The sequence below is a fragment of the Notamacropus eugenii genome, chromosome 4 (assembly GCF_028372415.1).
Source record: "Notamacropus eugenii isolate mMacEug1 chromosome 4, mMacEug1.pri_v2, whole genome shotgun sequence".
Lineage (NCBI taxonomy): Eukaryota > Metazoa > Chordata > Mammalia > Diprotodontia > Macropodidae > Notamacropus > Notamacropus eugenii.
This window is the reverse complement of record NC_092875.1, coordinates 154,482,197-154,506,013: the sequence shown is the minus strand read 5'-3', so window position 1 is coordinate 154,506,013 and position 23,817 is coordinate 154,482,197. Positions and strand designations below refer to the sequence as shown.

Genomic DNA, 23,817 nt, shown 5'->3' with positions numbered 1-23,817 from the left:
GTGGCTCTAGGCACGTTACTAACTTCCCCAGCTAAAGTTTCCTCATCTGTGATATGGGAGATGGTAACAACATCTACCTCACACAGTTGTCATCAGGCTCAGATTATATAATATATGTGAAGAACTTTTTTCAATGTAGTGGTGTTTTTTTTCTTTTTTTTTCCTTTTCTTTAAAATATTCTTTTTTCTAAGGGATGACTGAGATAGAATGAGGCAGGATACAGGGAAAAATCTGGAGGGGGAGGCGTTAACTAGGGAATGGTGAATTAGCTCAGGGAAATATTTTCTTTTTCTTTTTTTTTTAATTTTTAATTAATTTATTTAACTTTTAACATTCATTTTCACAAAATTTTGGGTTCCAAATTTTCTCCCCATTTGTCCCCTCCCCCCACTCCAAAACACCGAGTATTCTAATTGCCCCATCACCTCTCTTCTATCATCCCTCCGTTCCCTTGTCCCCATCTTCTCTTTTGTCCTAGAGGGCCACATAACTTTCTATACCCCTTTACCTGTATTTCTTATTTCCTAGTAGCAAGAACAGTACAGTTGTTCCTGTAATTTTGAGTTCCAACTTCTCTTCATCCCTCCCTCCCCACCCATTCTCTTTGGGAAGGCAAGCAATTCAACATAGGCCATATCTGTGTAGTTTTGCAAATGACTTCCATAATAGTTGTGTTGTGTAAGACTAACTATATTTCCCTTCATCCTATCCTGCCCCCCATTGCTTCTATTCTCTCTTTTGATCCTGTCCCTCCCCAAGAGTGTTGACTTCAGATTGCTCCCTCCTCCCATTGCCCTCCCTTCCACCCTGCTTATCCCCTTCTCCCCCAGTTTCCTGTATTGTAAGATAGGTTTTCATACCAAAATGAGTGTGCATTTTATTCCTTCCTTTAGTGGAATGTGATGAGAGTAAACTTCATGTTTTTCTCTCACCTCCCCTCTTTTTCCCTCCACTAAAAAGTCTTTTGCCTGCCTCTTTTATGAGATAATTTGCCCCGTTCCATTTCTCCCTTTCTCCTCCCAATATATTTCTCTCTCACTGCTTAATTTCATTTTTTTTAAGATAAGATCCCATCCTATTCCATTCACTCTGTGCACTCTGTCTCTATGTGTGTGTGCATGTGCATGTGCATGTATGTGTGTGTAATCCCACCAACTACCCAGATACTGAAAAGTTTCAAGAGTTACAAATATTGTCTTTCCATGTAGGAATGTAAACAGTTCAACTTTAATAAGTCTCTTGACTTCTCTTTGCTGTTTACCTTTTCATGCTTCTCTTCATTCTTGTGTTTGAAAGTCAAATTTTCTTTTCAGCTCTGGTCTTTTCATCAAGAATACTTGAAAGTCCTTGATTTCATTGAAAGACCATTTTTTCCCCTGAAGTATTATACTCAGTTTTGCTGGATAGGTGATTCTTGGTTTTAGTCGTATTCCTTTGGAATATCATATTCCACACCCTTCACTCCCTTAATGTAGAAGCTGCTAGATCTTGTGTTATCCTGATTGTATTCCCACAATACTTGAATTATTTCTTTCTAGCTGCTTGCAGTATTTTCTCCTTGACCAGGGAACTCTGGAATTTGGCCACAATGTTCCTAGGAGTTTCTCTTTTTGGATCTCTTTCAGGCGATGATCAGTAGATTCCTTGAATACTTATTTTGCCCTCTGGTTCTAGAATATCAGGGAAGTTTTCCTTGATAATTTCATGAAAGATGATGTCTAGGCTCTTTTTTTGATCATGGCTTTCAGGTAGTCCCATAATTTTTAAATTGTCTCTCCTGAATCTGTTTTCCAGGTCAGTTGTTTTTCCAGTGAGATATTTCACATTATCTTCCATTTTTTCATTCTTTTGGTTTTGTTCTGTGATTTCTTGGTTTCTCATAAAGTCATTAGCCTCCATCAGTTCCATTCTACTTTTTAAAGAACTATTTTCTTCAGTGAGCTTTTGAACCTCCTTTTCCATTTGGCTAATCTGCTTTTGAAAGCATTCTTCTCCTCACTGGCTTTTTGAACCTCTTTTGCCAATTGAGTTACCCTATTTTTCAAGGTGTTATATTTTTCAGCATTTTTTGGGGTCTCCTTTAGCAAGGTGTTGACCTGCTTTTCATGCTTTTCTTGCATCTCTCTCATTGTTCTTCCCAGTTTTTCCTCCACCTCTCTAACTTGATTTTCAAAATGCTTTTTGAGCTCTTTCATGGCCTGAGCCATGGAATATTTATTCTGGATGTTTGGGATACAGGCCTTGACTTCTGTGTCTTTGCCTGATGGTAAGCATTGTTTTTCCTCATCAGAAAGGAAGGGAGGAGATATCTGTTCACCAAGAAAGTAGCCTTCTATGGTCTTATTTTTTTTCCCTTTTCTGGGCATTTTCCTAGCCAGTGACTTGACTTCTGAATATTCTCTTCACACCCACTTGGCCTCCAGATCTGCCCAGCCAGCTCTTGGGGTCGGAGATTCAAATGCTGCTTCCCAGCCTCAGGGCTTTGGGTGGGGGCGGGGCTGCTATTCAGTGTGAGATTAAGTTCAGGTGCTCAGGTGGGGGCAGGGCCATCACTGGGGCTCCAGTTCCCTTAGGGGGTTTATGTGGAGACCTTCAACAATGGATCCAAGCTCCTGCCTGCTTTGGGAGCCCCTGTCTGCTGCTGCCTCCCGAGGGGGCCTGAGTTATGGGGACACCCCACTCCCCTCTCGACCAGCCAGAGAGACCCTCTCACTGACCTTCGGCACCTGTGGGTGGAGGGACCTGTGCAGCTGCTGGAGATTCTGTCCCTGAAGCCTGCTCGGATCTACTCTTCTCAGTGCCGCCTGGCCAAGGCAGGGCTGGGCTCTGCTCCAGGTCTGGGGCACGGTGGACCTTTCGCGTTGGTTTTTCAGGGCTCTCTGGAACAGAAATCTCCTCTACTCCATTGTTCTTTGGCTTCTGTTGCTCCTGAATTTGTTGGGAGTTCTTCTTTACAGGTATTTTTATGGGCTGTGGGTTTAGAGCTAGCATATGTGTGCCTTTCTACTCTGCCATCTTTCCTCCTCCCCCCGTCAGGGAAATAGAATGGGTAAAAACTCTCATGCCAGTTAGAATGGGATGGGTTAGTAAGTAGTCCCTATACTTCCAATCTAGGTGAGTGAGGAAGATCCCATCAGTCTGGTTTTTGTTTTTTAACAAAAGGAAAAGAAAAAGTGAGGATGTGAGCTGAGCTCTGAAATTTAAATTTCAAGGGAGAATTCCAGAAGAGTAAAAACTGACATAAGAGAAGGCTTCCTAAGTAGGAAATGGCCTGATTAAAGATGGGGAGATTGAAATGTCCATTGTATGTTCTGGGCACACTACACAGAATAAATCAGACTAACTAGAGTGGGGTAGTAGGAAACTACTATTGGGGGATTTCATGAGGAAAGATGTGTAGGGTAAAAGTAGTGACATTAGATTGATAACTTGGGGCCATGTGATACACAGTTTTAAATGTTATTCTTTTTGGATTTTATCCTTTAGGAAAGAGGTGGGGAACCTGTAGCCTTGAGGCCACATGTGGCCCTTTGGGTCCTTGGGTGTGGTCTTTTGACTAAGTCCAAGTTTTCTTTTTTTAATTTATTTGTTTTAAGTTTTCAACATTCATTTCCACAAAATTTTGAGTTCCAGATTTTCTCCCCATCTCTCCCTTCCCCCACCCCAAAACGCCGAGCATTCTAATTACCACTATCACCAATCTGTCCTCCCTTCTAACATCCCTCCCTTCCCTTATCCACATCTTCTCTTTTGTCCTGTAGGACAAGATAAATTTCTACACCCCATTACCTGTATTTCTTATTTCCTAGTTGTATGCAAGAACAATACTCAACAATTGTTCCTAAAACTTTGAGTTCCAATAGCCATATATGTATAGTTTTGCAAATGACTTCCATAATAGTCATGTTGTGTAAGACTAACTATATTTCTCTCCATCCTATCCTCCCCCCCATTACTTCTCTTCTCTCTTTTGATCCTGCCCCTCCTCAAGAGTTTTGACTTCTAATTGCTCCTTCCTCCCATTACTCTCCCTTCCATCATCCCCCCACCCTACTTATCCCCTTCTCCCCTACTTTCCTTTATTGTAAGATAGGTTTTCATACCAAAATGAATGTACATTTTATTCCTTCCTTGGGTCAAATGTGATGAGAGTAAGTTTCATGTTTTCTCTCTCACCTCCCCCCTTTTTCCCTCCATTGAAAAGTCTTTTTCTTGCCTCTTTTATGAAAGATAATTTGCTCCATTCCATTTCTCCCTTTCTTCTCCCAATATATTCCTCTCTTACCCCTTAATTTCTTTTTTTTAGATATGATCCCATCCTATGCAACTCACCCTGTGCTCTCTGTCTCTGTGTGTGTGTGTGTGTAATCCCACCAACTATCCAGATACTGAAAAAAGTTTCAAGAGTTACAAATATTGTAAGTCCCTTATGGTTTCTCTTTCCTGTTTACCTTTTTATGCTTCTCTTGATTCTTGTGTTTGAAAGTCAAATTTTCTTTTCAGCTCTGGTCTTTTCATCAAGGATGCTTGAAAGTCCTCAATTTCATTGAAAAACTATTTTTTCCCCTGAAGTATCATACTCATTTTTTCTGGGTAGGTGATTCTTGGTTTTAATCCCAGTTCCTTCTGGAACTGGAATATCATACCACACCCTTGTATCCCTTAATGTAGAAGTTGCTAGATTTTGTGTTATCCTGATTGTATTTCCACAATACTCAAATTGTTTCTTTCTAGCTGCTTGCAATATTTTCTCCTTGACCTGGTAACTCTGGAATTTGGCTACAATGTTCTAGGAGTTTCTCTTTTTGGATCTCTTTCAGGAGGTGATTGGTAGATTCTTTTGATATTTATTTTGGCCCCTGTTTCTGGAATATAAGGGCAGTTTTCCTTGATAATTTCATGAAAGATGATGTCTAGGCTCTTTTTTTGGTCATGGCTTTCAGGTAATCCCTTAAATTTTAAATTGTCTCTCCTGGATCTATTTTCTAAGTCAGTTGTTTTTCAAATGAGATATTTCACATTATCTTCCATGTTTTTCATTCTTTTGGTTTTGTTTTGTGGTTTCTTGGTTTCTCATAAAGTCGTGAGCCTCCATCTGTTCCACTCTAATTTTGAAAGAACTATTTTCTTCAGTGAACTTTTGAACCTCCTTTTCCATTTGGCTAATTCTGCTTTTGAAAGCATTCTTTTCCTCATTGGCTTTTTGAACCTCTTTTGCCAATTGAGTTACCCTATTTTTCAAGGTGTTATTTTCTTCAGCATTTTTTGGGGTCTCCTTTAGCATGTTGTTGACGTGCTTTTCATGCTTTTCTTGCATCTCTCTCATTGTTCTTCCCAGTTTTTCCTCCACCTCTCTTACTTGATTTTCAAAATCCTTTTTGAGCTTTTCCATGGCCTGAGACCATTGAATATTTATTTATTTTGGATGTTTGGTCTTTCCCTGATGGTAAACATTGTTCTTCTGCATGAAAGGATGGGAGAAGATATCTGTTCACCAAGAAAGTAACCTTCTATAGTCTTATTTTTCCTCTCCTTTTTTGGGCATTTTCCCAACCAGTTACTTGACTTTTGGGTCCTTTGTCAAGAGTAGGGTATACTCTGGATATCTGTAAGATCTCAGTTCCTCTAAGGTGGCACATGCTAAGTTCCTTAAGAATGTGCACTGGTCTGGGAGCAACCAGAAATTTTTGTGCCCAGAATCTGAGTAGTAGAGTTTCCTCTTCACAGCTACTTGTTCTCCAGTTCCACCAAGTCAGCACTGGGGGCTGAGATTCAGATAAGCTGCAGGGGCAGGGCTGCCATTCAGTGTGAGATGAAGATCAGCTGCTTAAATCCCCCAGGAGCACTAGGTGGCGGCAGGACTGCTACACAGGGCTCAGGTAATAATCAGCTGCTCAATTCCCCCAGGGGTTTTACAGTCCAACAATGGATGCAGGCTGCTATAGGGGCTGCTGTGGGAGCTGCTGCCGCTGCCTGAGGCTGGAACTATGGGAAAGCCCTTCTCCCTTCTGGGCCAGCTGAAAAAAAAACCTCTTGCTAACCTTTGGCACCTGTGGCTTGAGGAATCTGGGAACCACTGCTACTATGGCTGGGAATGCTGCCCCTGAGGCCTGCTCGCATCCTCCTCCCCATGCCGTGGTGCATGGCCAAGGCTGGACTGGGCTCTGCTCCACATCCTGTTGGCCTTTCAGGTCACCCTGGGCTGGGAATCTCCTCCACTCTGTTGTTCTGTGACTTCTGCTGCTCTAGAATTTGTTGAGAGTCTTGCTTTACAGGTATTTTATGGGCTGTGGGGGAAGAACTAGTGTATGTGCATCTTTCTACTCTGTCATTTTGGCTCCTCCCTGAACAAACAAATTCTTTTAGTAAGGGGATTTGTTCTGTGAAGTTTGGATACAGTCAAAGGGCCATATTTGAGGACCTTGAAGGCCACATAAGGCCTTGAGACCATAGGTTCCCCACCCCTGTGCTAGGCAATAGGGAGTTAGTAGAGGTTTTTAGTGTGGAGAGTGATACAAATGGCCCTTTTCCTAGCCTTGAAATTATTTTGTATTTATTGGCTTTATTTTATGTATATTTACCTATGTATTACATATGCTATTTTCTCCCCACTATAATGTAAATTCTTCAAGGGAAGGGGCTGTTTCATATTTATCTTGGTATCTCCAGTACCTAGCACAGCATCTGGCCCAAAGTAGTCACCTAATGCTTGTTGAGTCAAATTGAATTAAGGAAATAGAGAGCAGAGTTGAGGACGTAGGTGAAGGTGCTAGCCTTGGAAGAGCATAGCAACACCTTTTCCCTGAGATAGGAGGGAAGGAAAAGAACATAGACCAAAAGATAGAGGGTGCTTTTTGAATTGTCCATTTTCAAATTGTTTCATGCAGAAATTTTTATTGCTTCTTTTTCATGAAAAATTCTATTAAGCAGCTACCATGTGTAATATATTGGGTGAGAGAGATACAATGATAAGTAAGACATGTTCTCTGCTGACAAGAAACTTCATGCCTAATCAGTGGGTAGAGGCACATCCTCGGATATCTAGAATCCCAAATAGGACCTTAAAAATGTATGAGGGAATTTCAACAAAATGTAATATGCTATGATATCAGAGCAGGAAAGATCCTTTCTGATGATGTGGCATTGGAGCTGGGTGATGAGGTCATAAGCTTTTATAATAGTCAGCTGTGTGACCTTGAACAAATCCTTTAATCTCTCTCAGGTTCAGTTTCCTCATCTGTAAAAAGGGGATAATAATTAACACCTACCTTTCAGGGTTGTTAAGTGGCAAATGGAAGAATATATGTAAAATGCTTTGCAAATACTAAGGCACTATCCAAATGGTAGCAATTATTATTACTGCTTCACTAGGCTTGAATATTAGCAGCTAGTTGAAAAGGAGCATGTACAGAATCGAGTCTTGTGTTATCTGCTCTGTGTCCACAAAGGCTGCTGGCATGCCCTTGGCCTTCTAGCCCACATCCTCTCTTGATCATTCAAGGTGCCCATAAGCTGAGAACCTCAGAATTTCAGAGTTGAAATGATCCATATTTGAAAGAAGTCCCTACTGTAATATATCCAACAGATGGTTATCCAACATGTACCCAAAGATCTCTAGGGAGGGAGAATCCACCACCTGTCAAGACAACCCATTTCACTTTTGGTTAACTCTAATGTGAAAAGTGATGGGAGAGACTTCCCAGATGCTGTGCATCCTACTTGGGAAAGCTGAGGAGTGTCTCCTCTTATTCTTCTCACTAGGAACTATTACCCCTCATAAAATTTATAGCTCCAGCTAGTTGGGTGATATCCCCTAATGATACTCATCTCTCCTCTCCTCCATTATAAATATACCCCTTTACAATTCAACCATCTTTGTATAAAGACAAAAAGGCTCCCTCAGGAATGGTCTTTGTTTCTTTCCCACCCTTTGGATTTCAGTTTTCTGTTTTTTATAGACCATGAGATAACATGAATATCGATTCAACAAATATTTATATAGCACTTACTATAAGCAAAAAACACTGTGCCATGTGCTGAGCATGCAAGGATGAACAGTGCTATTTATAATCTAATTTATATTCTAATTTATAATATTTTTAATCTAATCATTTATATTTATAATTTATAATCTAATTCATATCAAATTTAAAATCTAATGTGGAAGTGAGACACATATACAAATAAATATAATACAAAGTTAGACAAATAACAGCATGAAAGGGTCATAAAAAAGGCATGAATGATTCAGGAAAGGGGAAGGAACTATGTTATCTGGAAAGGAGATAATTAGGGATAGTTTTGTGCAATTTGTGCTCAAGTGTTTCAGATGTATTTTTATGTAACATTCTGTTGCACAGGACCCAAGCTAGACGTGACCTTGGATACCATATGTTTTGTTATTCCATCATCTTTTCAGTCATGTCTGACTCTTTGTAACCCAATTTGGGGTTTTCTTGTTAAAGATTCTGAAGTGGTTTGCATTTCCTTCTCCTGTTCATTTTACACATGAGCAAACTGAGGCAAATAGGGCTAAGAGACTTGCCCAGGGTTACACAGCTAATAAGTGTCTGAGGCTGACTTAGAACTAGGGAAGATGAGTCTTTTTAACTTCAGGCCCTGTGCTCTATCCATTGTACCACCTACCTCCCCAAGCAGTTTAGCTGCCTTATTTTAAAAATAAGGACCCTGAGACTAAGCTCATCCAGTCAGTCACAGTAGCAGATCTGAATTCAAACCCACATCTTCTAATACCAAACTCAGCATCCTTTCTACTTTTCCCACAAAACGCATTAATAATATTTGAAAATTGTTAAGTAGTAAGAAACTCTGTTGGGCCATGGTTTAGTGTTTTCATTGACTAAGAAGCCTGCTCATAAGTACATGTAAGTCAAGGCTTATAGGAAGTAACTAAACTTGGGAAATACATGATTTAAAGAAGAATTACTCTTTCTTTTTTTAAAGCCCCACTAAATGTTTATTTCCTCTGAGAGTTTCTTTGGGTCTGGAGGACAGTAGGAGGCCTGAGACGGAGCTCAGTTAATGTTCTTCCCCCACTCAGCTTATTCTCCAGGAATTGGGGTCATTACAAGCTCTTAGCTCTCCTTGCTTAATGGTCAGTCTGGGCACATACCATTAGTGTGTCTGCATCTTAAAATATATGACTCTACATAGCGAGATAGGAGCACTAAAATTCAGTTGGATCCAACACTTTAATTGAATTTTTGTGTGCTTGCAGAAGCATGTGTAGATTTATGGAAGCCACTTAATGAAATGAGTGTTGGCCAGCATCAAATGCTTTGTACCATTGATCACTCTGATGTATAAAAGCAGACAGTGACAAATTTTATGAATTGGAATTAAGCATCAGGCTTCCAACATTCCTGAATGGATGCTTGCCAAGGAGCCTTCCAGGTCATGCAGAGAAGGGGAATGGGTCTCCATCCTTCTCCCTCTATGGCTGATTTTGAGTTCAAAGAGCAATCCTGGGTCTCCTTCTCTTTGGGCAGGTAAAGACCATAGTAAAGGACAGATGCTCCCCAGATGATATTAAGGGAGTGTGCTCTGGTAGCATGGCTCAGATGACGGGTCAAACTTATACTTATCTATTTTTGCACCCAGAAAAAGCAGCCTAAAACATGCCTTTAAGCTAACTTTTTGAAGACATTCATTTGAGTGGGTATGAGCCCAGGACACTACCCCATGATGAAGGAATAGAGAATCCAAAAGGTCTGCCTCCATAGCTGGAGACCTCAGGTACTGCTCTCAAGGCACTGCTGAGGAAGGCACTGTCAGAAACAGAAAAGGATAGGTAGGTCCAGGCTGGCAGGGATGTGACCACTGGGAGGGGAAAGTCCACTATCTAGAAACTTGCTATTTTAACTAACTGGTTAAAATTAGCTTGCTAACTAATCACTAAACTCAGGTGTTTCTATGGTATTGAAAAAATGAAAGTGTTTTTAGTGCCCTCTAAATTTCAGTACCTGAGATAAAGCCCTGACTGTCTTACCCTTGTTATAGCTCCCCTGCGGGCTCATATTCCAAGCTTTAGTGAAAAAACTTTTTAAAATTTGCTTACTCAGTTTACATTTACAGTTTCTAGCAGCAAGACAGCAGCCATAAATTGCAAGTCCTCCCAAGAGTAATTTCTATATTGATATTCGATATAAATTATAATACACAGAGCAAGACATCTTTTAGATTACATGATGGGAATAATAAGATGTGCCTGTTATTTTTATGAGTTTTGTTAATGTTCCCACTGATCTCTAGAAACATTTTTGTTTCTCTTTACATAACCCCACTGTGCTAACAGCCCTATTTTTAAATAGTTAGCTCTTAAATTTTGCTAAATCTTTCACCTTATCAAGAACTGGGAGCCAGCCAGTAGGAAATTCTGATGACCACTTCCCAGTAATAAAAGTGTTAGCTTTAGTAAAAAGAAGATTTTTAAAATTCAGATCCAGTTCTATTATGGAGATCAGTAACCTCTATTAAGAGCCAATATTACCAGTAGGGTTCATTAGTCAATTAACAAGCATTAATTAGACATCTTCTAGAAAAACCAATGGAGTTACAGTCTAGCCTCAGGTATTGGGAGGGAAAAAAGAAGAAAGGGCTCTCTGTTCAGTGGTGTAGAGTGCCTGTCTCTGTGGAATCTCATCAATCTAGAGAATCCCTCCAAAGAGGGAGAGATCATAGCCTCACCATATCTATTCATCCTATGAAACTCTTGTTCATGTCCTCCCATGAGTTTGCCACTGAGGGCTGATCCCTTGTCTTTGGGGGCCATTTGACATGAAAATACCAATAGAGCATATGAGCTGTCCGTTGGTGATCCTTCGCTTTTGCCCCATCTAGGACCAGTCCATCTTTTTTAACTATCCATTTCTTTGAAGACGTCTTTTACGCTTATACACCTGCCTAATTCCATTGTTTTGTGTGTGTTACAGTCTATTCACACCCACCACATACTTCTCCATTACATTACCTCTTAGGCAATTAAAACAAATATTGATTTATTTGTGTCTAGATTATTTTTCTTGATTAAATGTCCAGGATATTTCAGGGGCATATTCAGATATAATTCAGTTCTTTGACACATTATGACTTCCCAAGTTGGACAAGATTATGGGCACACTCTTGATAATTACTGAGACTTAAATAGACTGTGATTTTGTATAGAAGACAGCTAATGGAATCTTAGACTGCATTAAGAGAGCATGCCTTCCAGGTGTAGCCAAGTAATAGTTCTGTACTCTTCCCTATTCAGATCACATCTGCCTAAACTAATAATGTATTTATGCTAGGAATTTAAGTGGCTTATTCTCCCTCCTGGAATTGTTAGTTTTATTCTTTTATGAAAACTGAATATCAAAATTTCCTTTGTATATTGCTTAGCATGTATAATTTGCTTATCAAGAATTAAATTTGGACAAATTTTGCATGTATTGTAAGTATTAGGTTATCGTGTACTATTAAAAATAGTTGTCTTTTACTTTTGTAGAATTAAAGTTTCAGCAAAGCTGGCTGCTCATATAACAAATTCAGTACGTTGAATCCTACAGGGAAAAAAATTCCTAGTAGATGGAAAATTGCATCACTTGTAAATGAATTACCCTAGGCGTCTGGTCTGGTGAAAATCTCCCCTTCAGGGAGATCAACAGATATAACCCAGAAAATCACTGTCCCATTTTCTCAGGGATTCCTTGTACTGTTTTCTAAAATGCAATGATCTCTAACTCATGGTTCAAGGTCACTAGCAAGCTCCCAACCTTCCTGGTCACTGAACTGCTTGGCTTCTTGGGGTCCAATAACCGTTACCCCCAATCACTGATTACAAGTCCCTCTTCTTTATCTGCTGATGAATTACCCAACATGAATTTCCTCTTTCTCTTCTCTTTCGGCTACCATACACTTTAAACCACAAGTGTGCTTTTTCCATAAAACTTTATTTACAAAGGGGATAAGCATATAAACTCAGAAATAATATCCAAGGATAAAAGTAATCACAAGTTTATTTACAAGAAATGGAGCCAGAATAACTCTTGCCCAGAGTTGATTCCATCCTTAATAAAAGCAAGTCAGGGCAGTGACAGTAGTGGGAAAAAAAAACCTCAACTAACAGTGCTCGATTCATTGACTGTGCTCTCTTGGTTTCTGATTCTCGCTGTGTTTTCGATCAGTGACTTTGAGTTGCATTAGATGCATGTTAGAGATTCACATTTTTTAATTACCTCATCGCCTTTTGGCATCAACTCGGACAAGCAGGTTAAAATGGGCAAGAAAAGAATGAGTGTAGCCATCCCATCCTCTGCTGAACTTTCGCAACACTTCCAGGGTATTTGTAATTCCCAGATTTCCTCTCTGCCCTTATATCCCTCAAACATCCTGTGTGAGACTAGGAATATTTAATAAGCTTAAGGATACCCATTTGTACACTTGTAGGCCTATAAATTTTTTTCTTCCTGTGGGAATACCAAATCATATTATCTTGTATAGGCTACAATTACTTATTTTGCCAGTAGGTGCCGCTATCCAATGACTGATGGATTCCAGTTTGGAAATTCCTGAAATTTAGCAAATTAATTTCTGTAAAATGAACCAGTGCCTTTCTTTGTTATTTCTGCCTCTTCTAAATACCCTTCCCCCCCCCCCCAAAAAAAAATAACTTAATTTTAAGGAATATTTGTAGTAGCATTACACTTGTATTTTTTTTTCCCTAGGAAGATTTTAAATGCCTCTTACTGTCTTCTTGCCAGGGTTACCTGATTAGCTGTGTCTGGAACTGTTACCGATACATCAATAGCCGAAACTCCTCTGATATTCTGGTTTACATAACCACCAATGATACTACGGTAAGCACGCCATTCTTTAAACTTGGGGTCTATCTTCTTATTTTGATCTGAGATACAGCGAGCACCTGTAACTCTCTTTTATTAGGAAGTTTCTATATATTTCCAGTAACTCTGGTATTCACTCTCCTCATTACCAGCTCCAGCATACTTTGTCGTCGATGTTCAACCAGGCAGCAATGCATTCACAGATTCCGCAATCTGTTTATTTGGCAAAAAAGGTTTATGTAGTTGAATGAAACTTGGCCCATGACTATTATCACTTAGCTTTATCAGCTACACATTGTAGGGCCTCAGTCATAGTCTATTCAAAATTCTGGTTTCATTTGGGAAAAGCAAAAATGTTCAAGTGAGCAGTTGAACTAAAGGAAATGGGTAAGCTGTGCTCAAGAATAAATTATCAATCAACAAGCATTTTAATGTGCCTCCTATGTGCTAAGCATTGTGGTAGGTCCTGGGGATACAAAAAACAAAATAATCTGTATTCTCAATGAGTTTATATTCTATCTGGGCAGGTAACATAATATTTAAGTATATATAGAATAAATGTGAGGTAGCTAGGAAGGGAAGGCATTAGCAGTTGCAGAGAATTGGGAGGGTTGGGAAAGACTTTCATGTAGAAGGTGGTGCTTGAGCTGACTCTAGAAGGAAGTAAAGGATTCTATAGGGTAGACGTTAGGAAGGAGTGCATTCCAAGCATAGAGGACAGCCAGTGCAAAGGCAAGAAGATGGGAAAGAGGATTTCATGTGTGAAGAACAGTGAGAAGACCAGTTTTACTGGACCACAGAGTGTTTGAAAGGAATTAGTGGACAATATGAATTTTTTAATTAAAAAAAAAACTACCACCACACCTTTTTAGATTTTTTTTATTACTTATTTTTTTACTTGAGTTTTGTTCAGTTAATTACTTCTTGCAATACCTAAATATGAGGCAAATTAATCCATTGCTTAACCAGAATGTATAATTCAGAAGTGTGAATGGTATGATTTCGCTATAATATCATTTAGCACATATAAAAATAACATGATAAAAAACTAAAAAGACCTAAAACAATAAAAAATAAAAAATTAGTCCCCACGTCATGTGGATGATAGTGAATATAAATGAATAATTTCTCTGTTGGATTTTATTCTCCTCAGAGCTGAACATGATAAATGCAAGGTGCTATTAAAAATGAGTAATTTTTTTCCAGTCGTTGATGAAGAATTTAAGCTGTATCTTCATTATGATCCTATGATGGAGATTATTTTCCCCAAACATCCAACAATTATTAAGCACTTTTTACCACTATATCTTTAAATATGAAACTGCTCAGAAAAATAACTCTTAACTCCTTGCTATATTTTTGATATTAGTGAAGAAATATTTTCTTTAGTTTGTATTTAATCAATATGTTAGCTTATTTTTGGCATAACTGCCCATATATCCCCTACCCAAGGCATGATGGTAATGGTTACGTTTTTTAAAATTTACTACTTCAAAAAATTCCTGTTGAGATGGTAGATGACATGCAAATTCCATGTGTTAACCTTGAGCCTCAGTTGACCCTTTTTTATTAAAAGAAAGAATTTTTTTCATATTCCTTCTTTTTTAAAAATCAATTTATTTGTTTTCAGTTTTCTACAATACTTCCATATATCTTAGATATTTTCCCCCTCTCTCCCTGAGATGGCATACAATCTTATATAGATTCTATACATACATTCTTATTAAATGCATTTTCACCTTGGTCATGTTGCATAGAAGAATTAAAATGAATGGGAGAAACCATCAAAACAAAACATAACACAAGAGAAAATGATCTGCTTCATTCTGTGATTCAATTCCATAGTTCTTTCTCTGGATGTAGATGACATTTTGCCTCAAGAGAACATTGGAAATTTTTTTAGGTCCTTACATTGCTGTGAAGGACTAAGTCTACCAGAAAAATTCCTTGCACACTGTGGTTTTTGCTGTGTACAGAGTTCTCCTGGTTCTGCTCCTTTCACTCAGCATCAGTTCATATAAGTCTTTCCAGGCCTCTCTGAAGTCTTCCTGTTCATCATTTCTTATAGCACAATAGTATTCCATTACATTCATACACCACAACTTGTTCAGCCATTCATTTGACCCTTGTTGAGGAGAAGATCCTCTGTGAAATTAAAATATGGCTCCAGCTTTGATATCTGAAATTGTCCAGTGCTCAGATCATGTATGATTTTTGTGACCTTAGGGAAATTACTTACCCTCCCTAGTTCCTGAATTACTTCATTGTCCCTTTCAGGTTGATTCTATAACCCTACAATCTCTCAGAACATTTGCAAAAAAAAAAAAAAAGAAAGAAAAAATGAGGAAGGTCTCTATATTTTTGGATGAAAAATTTACGGAGTGGTATAGAAAGGAATTGCAAAGGATGAGAAAACATAGAGATACTATAATATTTGGGAGTGGAGGGTATACCTTACTTATTAGAATGAACTGGGTTCTACTTTTCACTCTTCTATCTTTGTAGATTTGGGCAAGTCAGTTCACTTCTTTGGGTCTCAGTTTGCTTTTCTGCAAAATGACTTGGCTTAGATCAGAGGGGTAGTGGTATATGTGGGCTGGCAATACTTCAGAGGGAGAATGGAATCAGATTAAAATGTAATTAAAATATTTAACAAAATAGGTAAAAATACAAGACATAGCCAATATTGTATTTTATTTATTATTTTTAATTTAAATTTGCTTTTATTTTAAGATTTATTTTATTCATATATTATAATATATTTATATATAATTATATACATTTTATTTCATTTTAAAATTTATTTAAAATTTTTATTTTCAGTTCCACATTCCCTGTTTTCTTCCCTCTTCCCCATCCATTGAGAAGGCATGAAATACAATACATATATAGTAATGCAAAATATATTTCTGCATTAGCTTGTAACATTACATTTTAAAACTAAGTAAATATGCAGACTGCAGGGATGTTTACACATAGATCAGTAGCTTCCATTTCTGTTTAAATTTGACATCACTGGATTAGATTGTCTCCTAAGTCTTTTCCTCTAGATTATAAAGTTCTACTGTCTTCTAAGAGAGCAGCTAGGTGGCACAATGAATAGACTGCCAGGCCTAGAATCAGGAAGACTTACCTTCCTGGGTTCAAATGTGGCATCAGATGCTTACTAGCTATGCTTCAGTTTCCTTATCTGTAAAATGAACTAAAGAAAGAAATGGCAAACCACTCCAGTATCTGCCAAGAAAACCCCAAATAGGGTCAAGAAGAATCAGACATGACTGAAAATGACTGAACAACTGTCCTCCAAACTCTACATTTATGACTTTAAGATCTATCAAATTATTGAGGTATGGATAGTAAAATGATCATATCACACCTCTGCTAAAGCATAAAAATTTAATGTTGTCCAAGGTTGAAGAATTCAGTAACTTCTATCTCTTTCATTCTGCAATCTGCTACAGTCTTTGAATCCAATCAAGTGAAATCCAATACTCTCTCTCTTTCCATGGCTTAGCTGGTGGTGGTGGTGGTGGTGGTAAGAACAGCAAAATGTATACACAGAAAAAAAATTCATATAGAACTAAGTTACCAATGAGAAATAGAAGGTCCTCCCATTTGAGGGACCAACAGAGATCCTAATACATAAAAGAAATCCAGCATTTCACTCCACTCAGCCTCAGGTAGGGGTAGAGAGAAAGAAGGAAGTATGGTAAATGTGAATGTATGTCCAAAAATGGGTATATGTCAAATATGATCCTTTTGCGAGAAGTGTTTTTGAAAAGACTATTTCTAAATTGTTCTTTTGCAAATGATTTCTTTTAGCTTTAATTTTGATAACTTCATTGATTAGAATCAGAAGGGAACTTAGAAGTCTTATAGTCTAAACTCTCATTTACAGATGAAGAAGGCCTTCTGTGTCCAAATCCAGTTTACAGACTCCAAATTAATAGCACTTAGCCCAGGGCTTTGGCACGGAGTAAGCACTTCATAAATGCTTTATCTGTCTAACACAGAATCACAAAATGTCAGGGTTCCAAGGGACTTCAAATGTCATGTCATCTAGTCTGACCCCTACCTGAACAAGAATCCTTTTTAAAACGTAACCCCAAAATGGTCACCCAACTTTTGTTTAAAGATAATATCTTTGCCAATTATAATGTGTGTATATAATCTCAGAGTTACTCCAATTTGTATTTCTCTGGTAATTAGAGAGAATAGTCATTCAAAGATTCATTGATCACTAGTATTTCTAATTTTAAGAAATGCCTGTTCATATCCTTTGGATGGATGAATAAGCGAATGAATGAATATGTATGTGCAAAGCACTAAAGATACAAATAGAAAAGCAAAACGATCCTTGCTCTCAGGCAGCTCATATTCTAGTGGAGGAGAAAACATTGAAGATTTCAGCTACAAGTCAGATAGAAAAGTCCCCATGGTCCTTAGGGGTCAACAACAAAGCAGATATTAGTGCTTTTTCTCTAATATTATGCTACTTCCACTGATACAATAATAGGAATTTCTGATATTGAACTATTTGTCATTGTCAAGGACCTTGGTGGGAAGAACTTTCTGTTTTGGATCTTCAGTAGCTGTGGCTGTAGCACCTACAGAAGTAGTTGCCAGGGGCTGCTTCCCAGATGATGTGATGGCTGAAGGGATGGGCTGGAAGCATTGCTATACCCAAGGCTCTTGAGTTCAGAATCCTGGGCTGTCTCCATCAGGGTCTGAGGGAAGGTGGTAGTAGTTTGATTTGTCTGGCACAAGCTGGCTGCTGGCTGTTCCTCTGGATGCCATGTTACTTCAGCTAAGCTGGTTTGCTTGCCTGGTTGGTGGCAGTTTGACTTTTAACTCCCTATGTAATAGCGAAGGCACTTTCAAACTCTGAAAAGTTTACCTCATTTCCTCTTAGGTTTGGGTGACATACTTTTGTAAGTGGTGTTTATGGCAAAGAATTTTCTTCAACCATTCTCTTCCTTTCCTTTTCATTCATTACATTGCTATTTTTGATGTTGTGGGAAATTCTTTTTAAAAATATAATTGAATCTATTTTGTCTCCTATTTGACTCTTTCTTCTATTTGTTAAAACAATTTATCTCAAAAGAAATGCGAGATGCGCAAATCTAGAGAATCCACCCCACATGTTCACATGGACTATTTGTGGCCAGTCTGTGGTAGAGCTTTCCAAACTTGTATTGGTCTGATCAGCTATAGTCAGATACGTTGTAACTTGACTCTTAACATAGTGATGCCATTTTGGTCCTCTTTAAGAAAAAAGGACAACAACCAACCTATTTGTTAAATAGTTAAGAATTTTCTTTCATCTCACAATTGGTAGATATGTATCAATCCATTTTTTAAAAAAACATTTCCTTTAAAAATGTTTAGATTGTTAATACGTTTGGGATTTATTGTGGTGTATGGAATGAGTTGTGACCTAATTCTATTTTTCAGCATACCACTCCAATTTTCCCAATATAAAAAATTTAATAATGGATACCTTAACAATGAAAACGTACTTTTGTCATCTTGGATTTCTCACAAACTAGTCTGTTATGTTCCATTGGTTGTATTTCTGTTTGGTCTATTATCCAGTCTGTTCTATTGTTGTATTATTAGTATCAGACACTTTGATAATAACACCACTTTTATGCTGGTAAGTGTTGAACAACCAGCTGTGGGCAGGGAGGGGGGAGAGAATAGGCCACATTTTAAAGTTTAATCTGAATTAGTAACATTTTCTCCATCACTTTTAAGTCTAAACAATCAATAAATCAAGCCCTGCCTTGTAGCATTTTCAGATTTCTAAGGTGTAATGATCATACAGTGTGAGACAGCATAAGCTGTCTGTAGAACACTTCATTACCACCTTAATGCAATCAATTCAGCAAATACCTCTTAAGTATATATGAGGTACAAGGCACTCTGCATGCAGAGACAAAAACAAAATAGTCCCTACTCTCAAGGAGCTTCCATTCTGTAGGGGAATACTACAATTACAACTTTATATTTTGAAACCAGATAGCACAAAACCTCTTTCCTCCTTTTCTTCTGTAATTCTCTTGATGCTCTCTTTGGAACAAACGAACAAGGCTATATACATCAAGAGAATTTTGACATTACTTTCATTCTATGAAGTAGCTTTTTGAATTTTTAAATTCATATTATGTTAAAAACCAATCATTCTGGACCACTTAGTCAATTGGTGAATTGATTGGAAAAGGGAAGATTTAAGGGGACATGATAGCTCTCTTCAAGTATTAAAAAGGTAATAATATATGGGAATATATACATACACGTATAAACACCTATACATACACACACATATGTAAGTATATGAATAGCTAGATAGATACTTATTTTGTCAGGAGACATAAATAGAAACGAGGAATGGAAGTTACAGAGACAAATTCAGTCTCCAAATGAGGAAACATTCTCTAACAATTAGTGTTAACCAAAAGTAGAATGTACTGCCTCAGGAAGTGGTGGGTTCCATCTATGGGAGGATTTCAAGTAAAGGTTAAATTATTGTTTGCTTGCTGGGTTGTTGTGGAGGGGATTCCAACTCTGAGATTCTGTGTCTGTCAAGTCTAAATTTTCACCGTCTTCCCTAGTCATTGTACACTGGATATCTAATTGTTTCATTCTTCCTTTATTTACATGAAAACACATGTAATTTTTGTGTGCTCTTTGATAGTGTCACACCAAAGGGTTCTATGGCTAGTGTCTGATCCTCCTCCATCAAGCATTCACTCACTCTATCCACTGAGGACTTTTATTTTAATGATAAAAATGAGGTATCCCTTCCTCTAACCTCTTCATTGCTCTTCCCTTTGTCTCAAAACCACTTGCCACCATTCCCTGTTCTCTCTGCCTTTCATCTAACTTCTTTTAATGAGGTCACCTTTCTCTTTGCTAAGGCTATCTGCCTTCATGTAGCTATCATCTACATTCCCATGGTGGGCTGGAGCCAGCTCAAACTGACTTAAGAGAGCAGGTAGCTACATTTTCACCATGAGAATTTACACCTTGGAAATTGGCAAATGTTGCAGCTTCACTGGACATGATTACCCTTCCCACACTTTAGGATGCAATCAAACTGACCTTCCCTCAGTTTCTCAAATTTTACATCACATCTCCCATCTTTGTACCTTAGCATTATCTATCACTCATGCCTGAAATGCAATCTCTCCTATGCTCCATCCTGTGGAATCTATCACTTCCTTCAAGACAGCAGCCAAGCAACATATTTCACACTTTCCCGATACCCCCTCAACTTCCCGAGCCTCTTCCCTATCTTGTATTTACCTACTTTTTATTTATGTTGTTTCTACTCCATATATAATCACGTGTACGCATTATCTCCTTTTATAAAATGAAATCTTGAAATCTTGCTTCATTAATTGTTTTGTCTTTGTGTCACTCTGTACCTAGCACATTGTTTGGCACATAGTAAGTAATTAGTAAATTCTTATTGAGGGATTGATCCATCAAGTTTCTGTTATTTTTTCCAGAATAGTTTTTACTTGTGATTGAAAACAGATTTTAAAGCATGTCATTTTCAGAAACCACAAGATCCTCTCCAACAGGTCTACTGATCCCTTGACAATCTACAGATAAAGCATGTGTGTGCACATATATGTATATGTATACACACATATGTATAGGTGTATGTATATATATATACACATGTGGGAGGGTTGCAGATTTAGAGTTAAGAGGTACAATAGAGATCGTCTAGGACAACAGGATCATTTTATAGAAGAGGAATTGAGTGAGGCTCAGAGAGGTTCAGTGACTTACTCAAAGCCATACAGGAAATAAATGGCAGACTTAGGGTTTGAATGCAGGTCCTTTCACTCAGTCCAGCATGCTTTCTACTGCTCTAGTCTGAAGGCTGTCCTAACTATGGCCAAAAGAACTTATTATCAATTAGAGGAGGGACTGAGTTAATGTCATGAATTCCTATTCTGAACTCTTCAGCATTTATCAAACTCACCAATAAGAAGCTCATCCATTTTGTGACATAATATCAATAATTTTTCTCCACCTTTGATTTGACTGTTGAGAGTGAGTATCCCTATCAGAATGGCAGAGTTTATCCATTTTTCACTTTTTACTTTATTACCTTCTAAGCATAAGGCAGAGATGGTTTTCCTCCTCCCCCCATGTTGCCGCGTCTGTGGTTGACATCTGTTAAAATGTACAGGTGTTGTTTTGGCTCTAAAAGTGCTCCTTTTACTTCTAAAATAGAAAGGAAGGGTGATAAAATACATTTTCCTCTGTGATATGGGAAATGTATCTTCCCCAATTTCCCCAGAGAGATAGATGTCGAAAGGAGTTGTGACAGGTTGTCAGAAACCACAGGATCATCCTCAAAAGGTTTACTGATCCTGTGACAACCTACAGATAGCAGAGGATGAAGGCCATGAAGATGTCTTGCTGTCACCTTCAGGGGAAGATGGTCTCTCCTCTCTGTCACATAAGCCCTAAGAGCTTACCCTGGAAGATTTGAAACTACCTTTTTTCTGTCCAATGCTTTCATCTCTTGTGTTGGAGAAATGAGTGAGTATTAAGGGGAAAGTGTATTCAAATACAAAATATGAAGCCCTCAAATTGAAAGAAATTGTACCCTTTCATACAGATAGAACATCTAGGACTTTCCTTACATGTGGCCCCCCAACCAATGGTACTCTAGCTTCTGCCTGCCAAACCCCACTAAATTAAACAGCTGATGAGCCTCACTGATGTCTCTTTTATTAGACTAACCAGAAGATTCATTAGTTTAAGAGAACAGCGTGACCAAATAAATGCAAAAAATATGTCTTCATCCACACAAGTTATACTCTCCCACACTAATAAAGAAGACATATACAGAGAACATTATATAAATATAGTATATTATGTTTTATATATTATATTTATTTATTTAAATATATTCATGCAAATATATTTAGTTATTCGCATATTTTTATTTATATATATAATATATTTAAGGTGATGAATGCAATACATGTGAGCAGCACACACAGGTAGACGAGAGCTGGGGTACACTGATGTTTGGTTCTCTCTGGCATTCTGGACCCTTCCACTGATGCCGAGAGTCTCCATTACACTTTCTTTGCCATTGCCCACTAATCTTCGGCTGGCTGGTCATTTTAGACTCTCTGCCGGTTTTCATTACTATTTGCTATTGTACATTTGCTTGACAGTCTTTCCCTGGAAGGAGGTAGATAGGGAGGCTCTGCTAGTCATGCATGCAGCTATGTAACCACTTCTCCCAGGCATTCAGCTAAAGTCCTCAGGTTCATATTATTTCTCCTTTGAACCATCTTTTTGCCCCGTGGGTTCAGGGTTCCTGTTGTCAGTCTTCCAGCTAATTTGAGGTTAGGATACCTTTTCAACTTCGGCATAAACTGAGTTATTAGTCTACATCCTTCAAGTCATCCTAGGACCATGGCAGTTGTGGACAAACTATTGAAATGTAGATACACAGACAAATATATACATACATACATATATATATATATACACACACACACAAAGATATTGATAGATATAGGTAGATACATAAACAGATACATACATACATACAGATAGATAAGTAGATAGATGATAAATAGGTATATAGACAGAAATGTTCATAGATACATAGACACAGAGATAGAGATATAGGTAGATAGAAAGATAGATAGATAGATTGATTGATTGATTGTCAGACAGAGGAGAGAGTGCGATTTATTAAACACTGATTAGGTACTATGCACTGTGCTAAGAGTTGGAAATGCAAATGTAAGTATAAGACAGTATCCAAACTTAAGGAGTTTACGTTAAAATGGAGGAAGACAATATACTTGGCAGCATGATGTTTTGATAACTGGGAAATGACAGAAAGACCTGTTTCCCCAAAAGATAAGTCGAAAGCTTACCTATCAGAGCCTCTTGCCTCAGAGGGGAAGAGTCCAAAGTTCCGACTGAGGACGTTGGCTGGAGTTTAGGCAGCATGGTGTGAATTTGGCTGGGAAGCAAAACTGCAAAGCTTCCTGAATCTTTTTTCATCTCCCATGATGCCACTAGTTACCATATAGATCAACTTGGGCCAAAATCAAACAGATCAGGTGGTGCTAGAGACCTCCTACCTAGTTCTTTTATCCTTTTCTGTTGCCTTTGTTATGCATTCCTGATAGCTACAAAATCCCTGGTTTTCCAAATTAGATGCAAATTGAGACTTGTTGAAATATGAGTTCACACCATGTTTATAAATATATTCTCTCCTTTGAAGGCTTTTCAGATATTAATATTTAAAACTGAAGTGACTGTAGTATTCCAGTATTTTAATAGTATACTTTTATTTCTGAAAAAAAAAGTAGGAGAGACATTTAAATAATTTCCATTTTGCCTTGGAATTTCTGTGTGATTGAGTCAGTTCAAAAGGAGTCAAGTGAAATCAGGGCAGCATCCCAGATTCAAATTGCAAGAAAAAGGAAGAATGATCTCAAGAAGCTATGGCAGCTCCCTTGTTTGCAGAGTGAGGGACTATGGGAGTGGAAAATGGCATGTAGAATTAAATTCAGTTAATGTATTGATTAGTTTTGCTAAACTGCTTTATTCCTATCTCCCTTGTCCTTTGTTTTGAGGAGTGGCTTTTTGAGCAGGAGAGGGAGGAGGAATGTATTGGGAAATGAAAGTAATGTAAAAACAAAAGATATCCATAAAAACATTTAAGATGTAATGGAGGAAAATTCTTATTAAGAAATAAGAAGGAAAAATACATACATACATAAGGAATAAGAAGGAAACGTATAAATTTATTTCTGAAAAAAGGGGGACATTTAAATAATTTCCATTTTGCCTTGGGTAGGTCACTTAGCTTCCCTGGGCCTCAATTTTCTCATCTGTAAGATGAAGAGGTTGTACTCTATATACCTCTGAGGTCCCCTAGATCACTAATTCAAGATTTTATAAACAAAATGT

The 23,817-nt window shown here is 37.9% G+C and overlaps 1 protein-coding gene across 1 annotated transcript in view; it reads left to right on the top strand.

Moving 5' to 3' along the window:
* LAPTM4B (lysosomal protein transmembrane 4 beta) overlaps positions 1-23,817 on the top strand; it is a 127,349-nt gene that overhangs the window by 60,127 nt on the left and 43,405 nt on the right. The window contains exon 6 of the mRNA XM_072603438.1: positions 12,763-12,858. Coding sequence (XP_072459539.1) covers positions 12,763-12,858 — 96 coding nt within the window. The remainder of the gene's footprint in view (positions 1-12,762; positions 12,859-23,817) is intronic.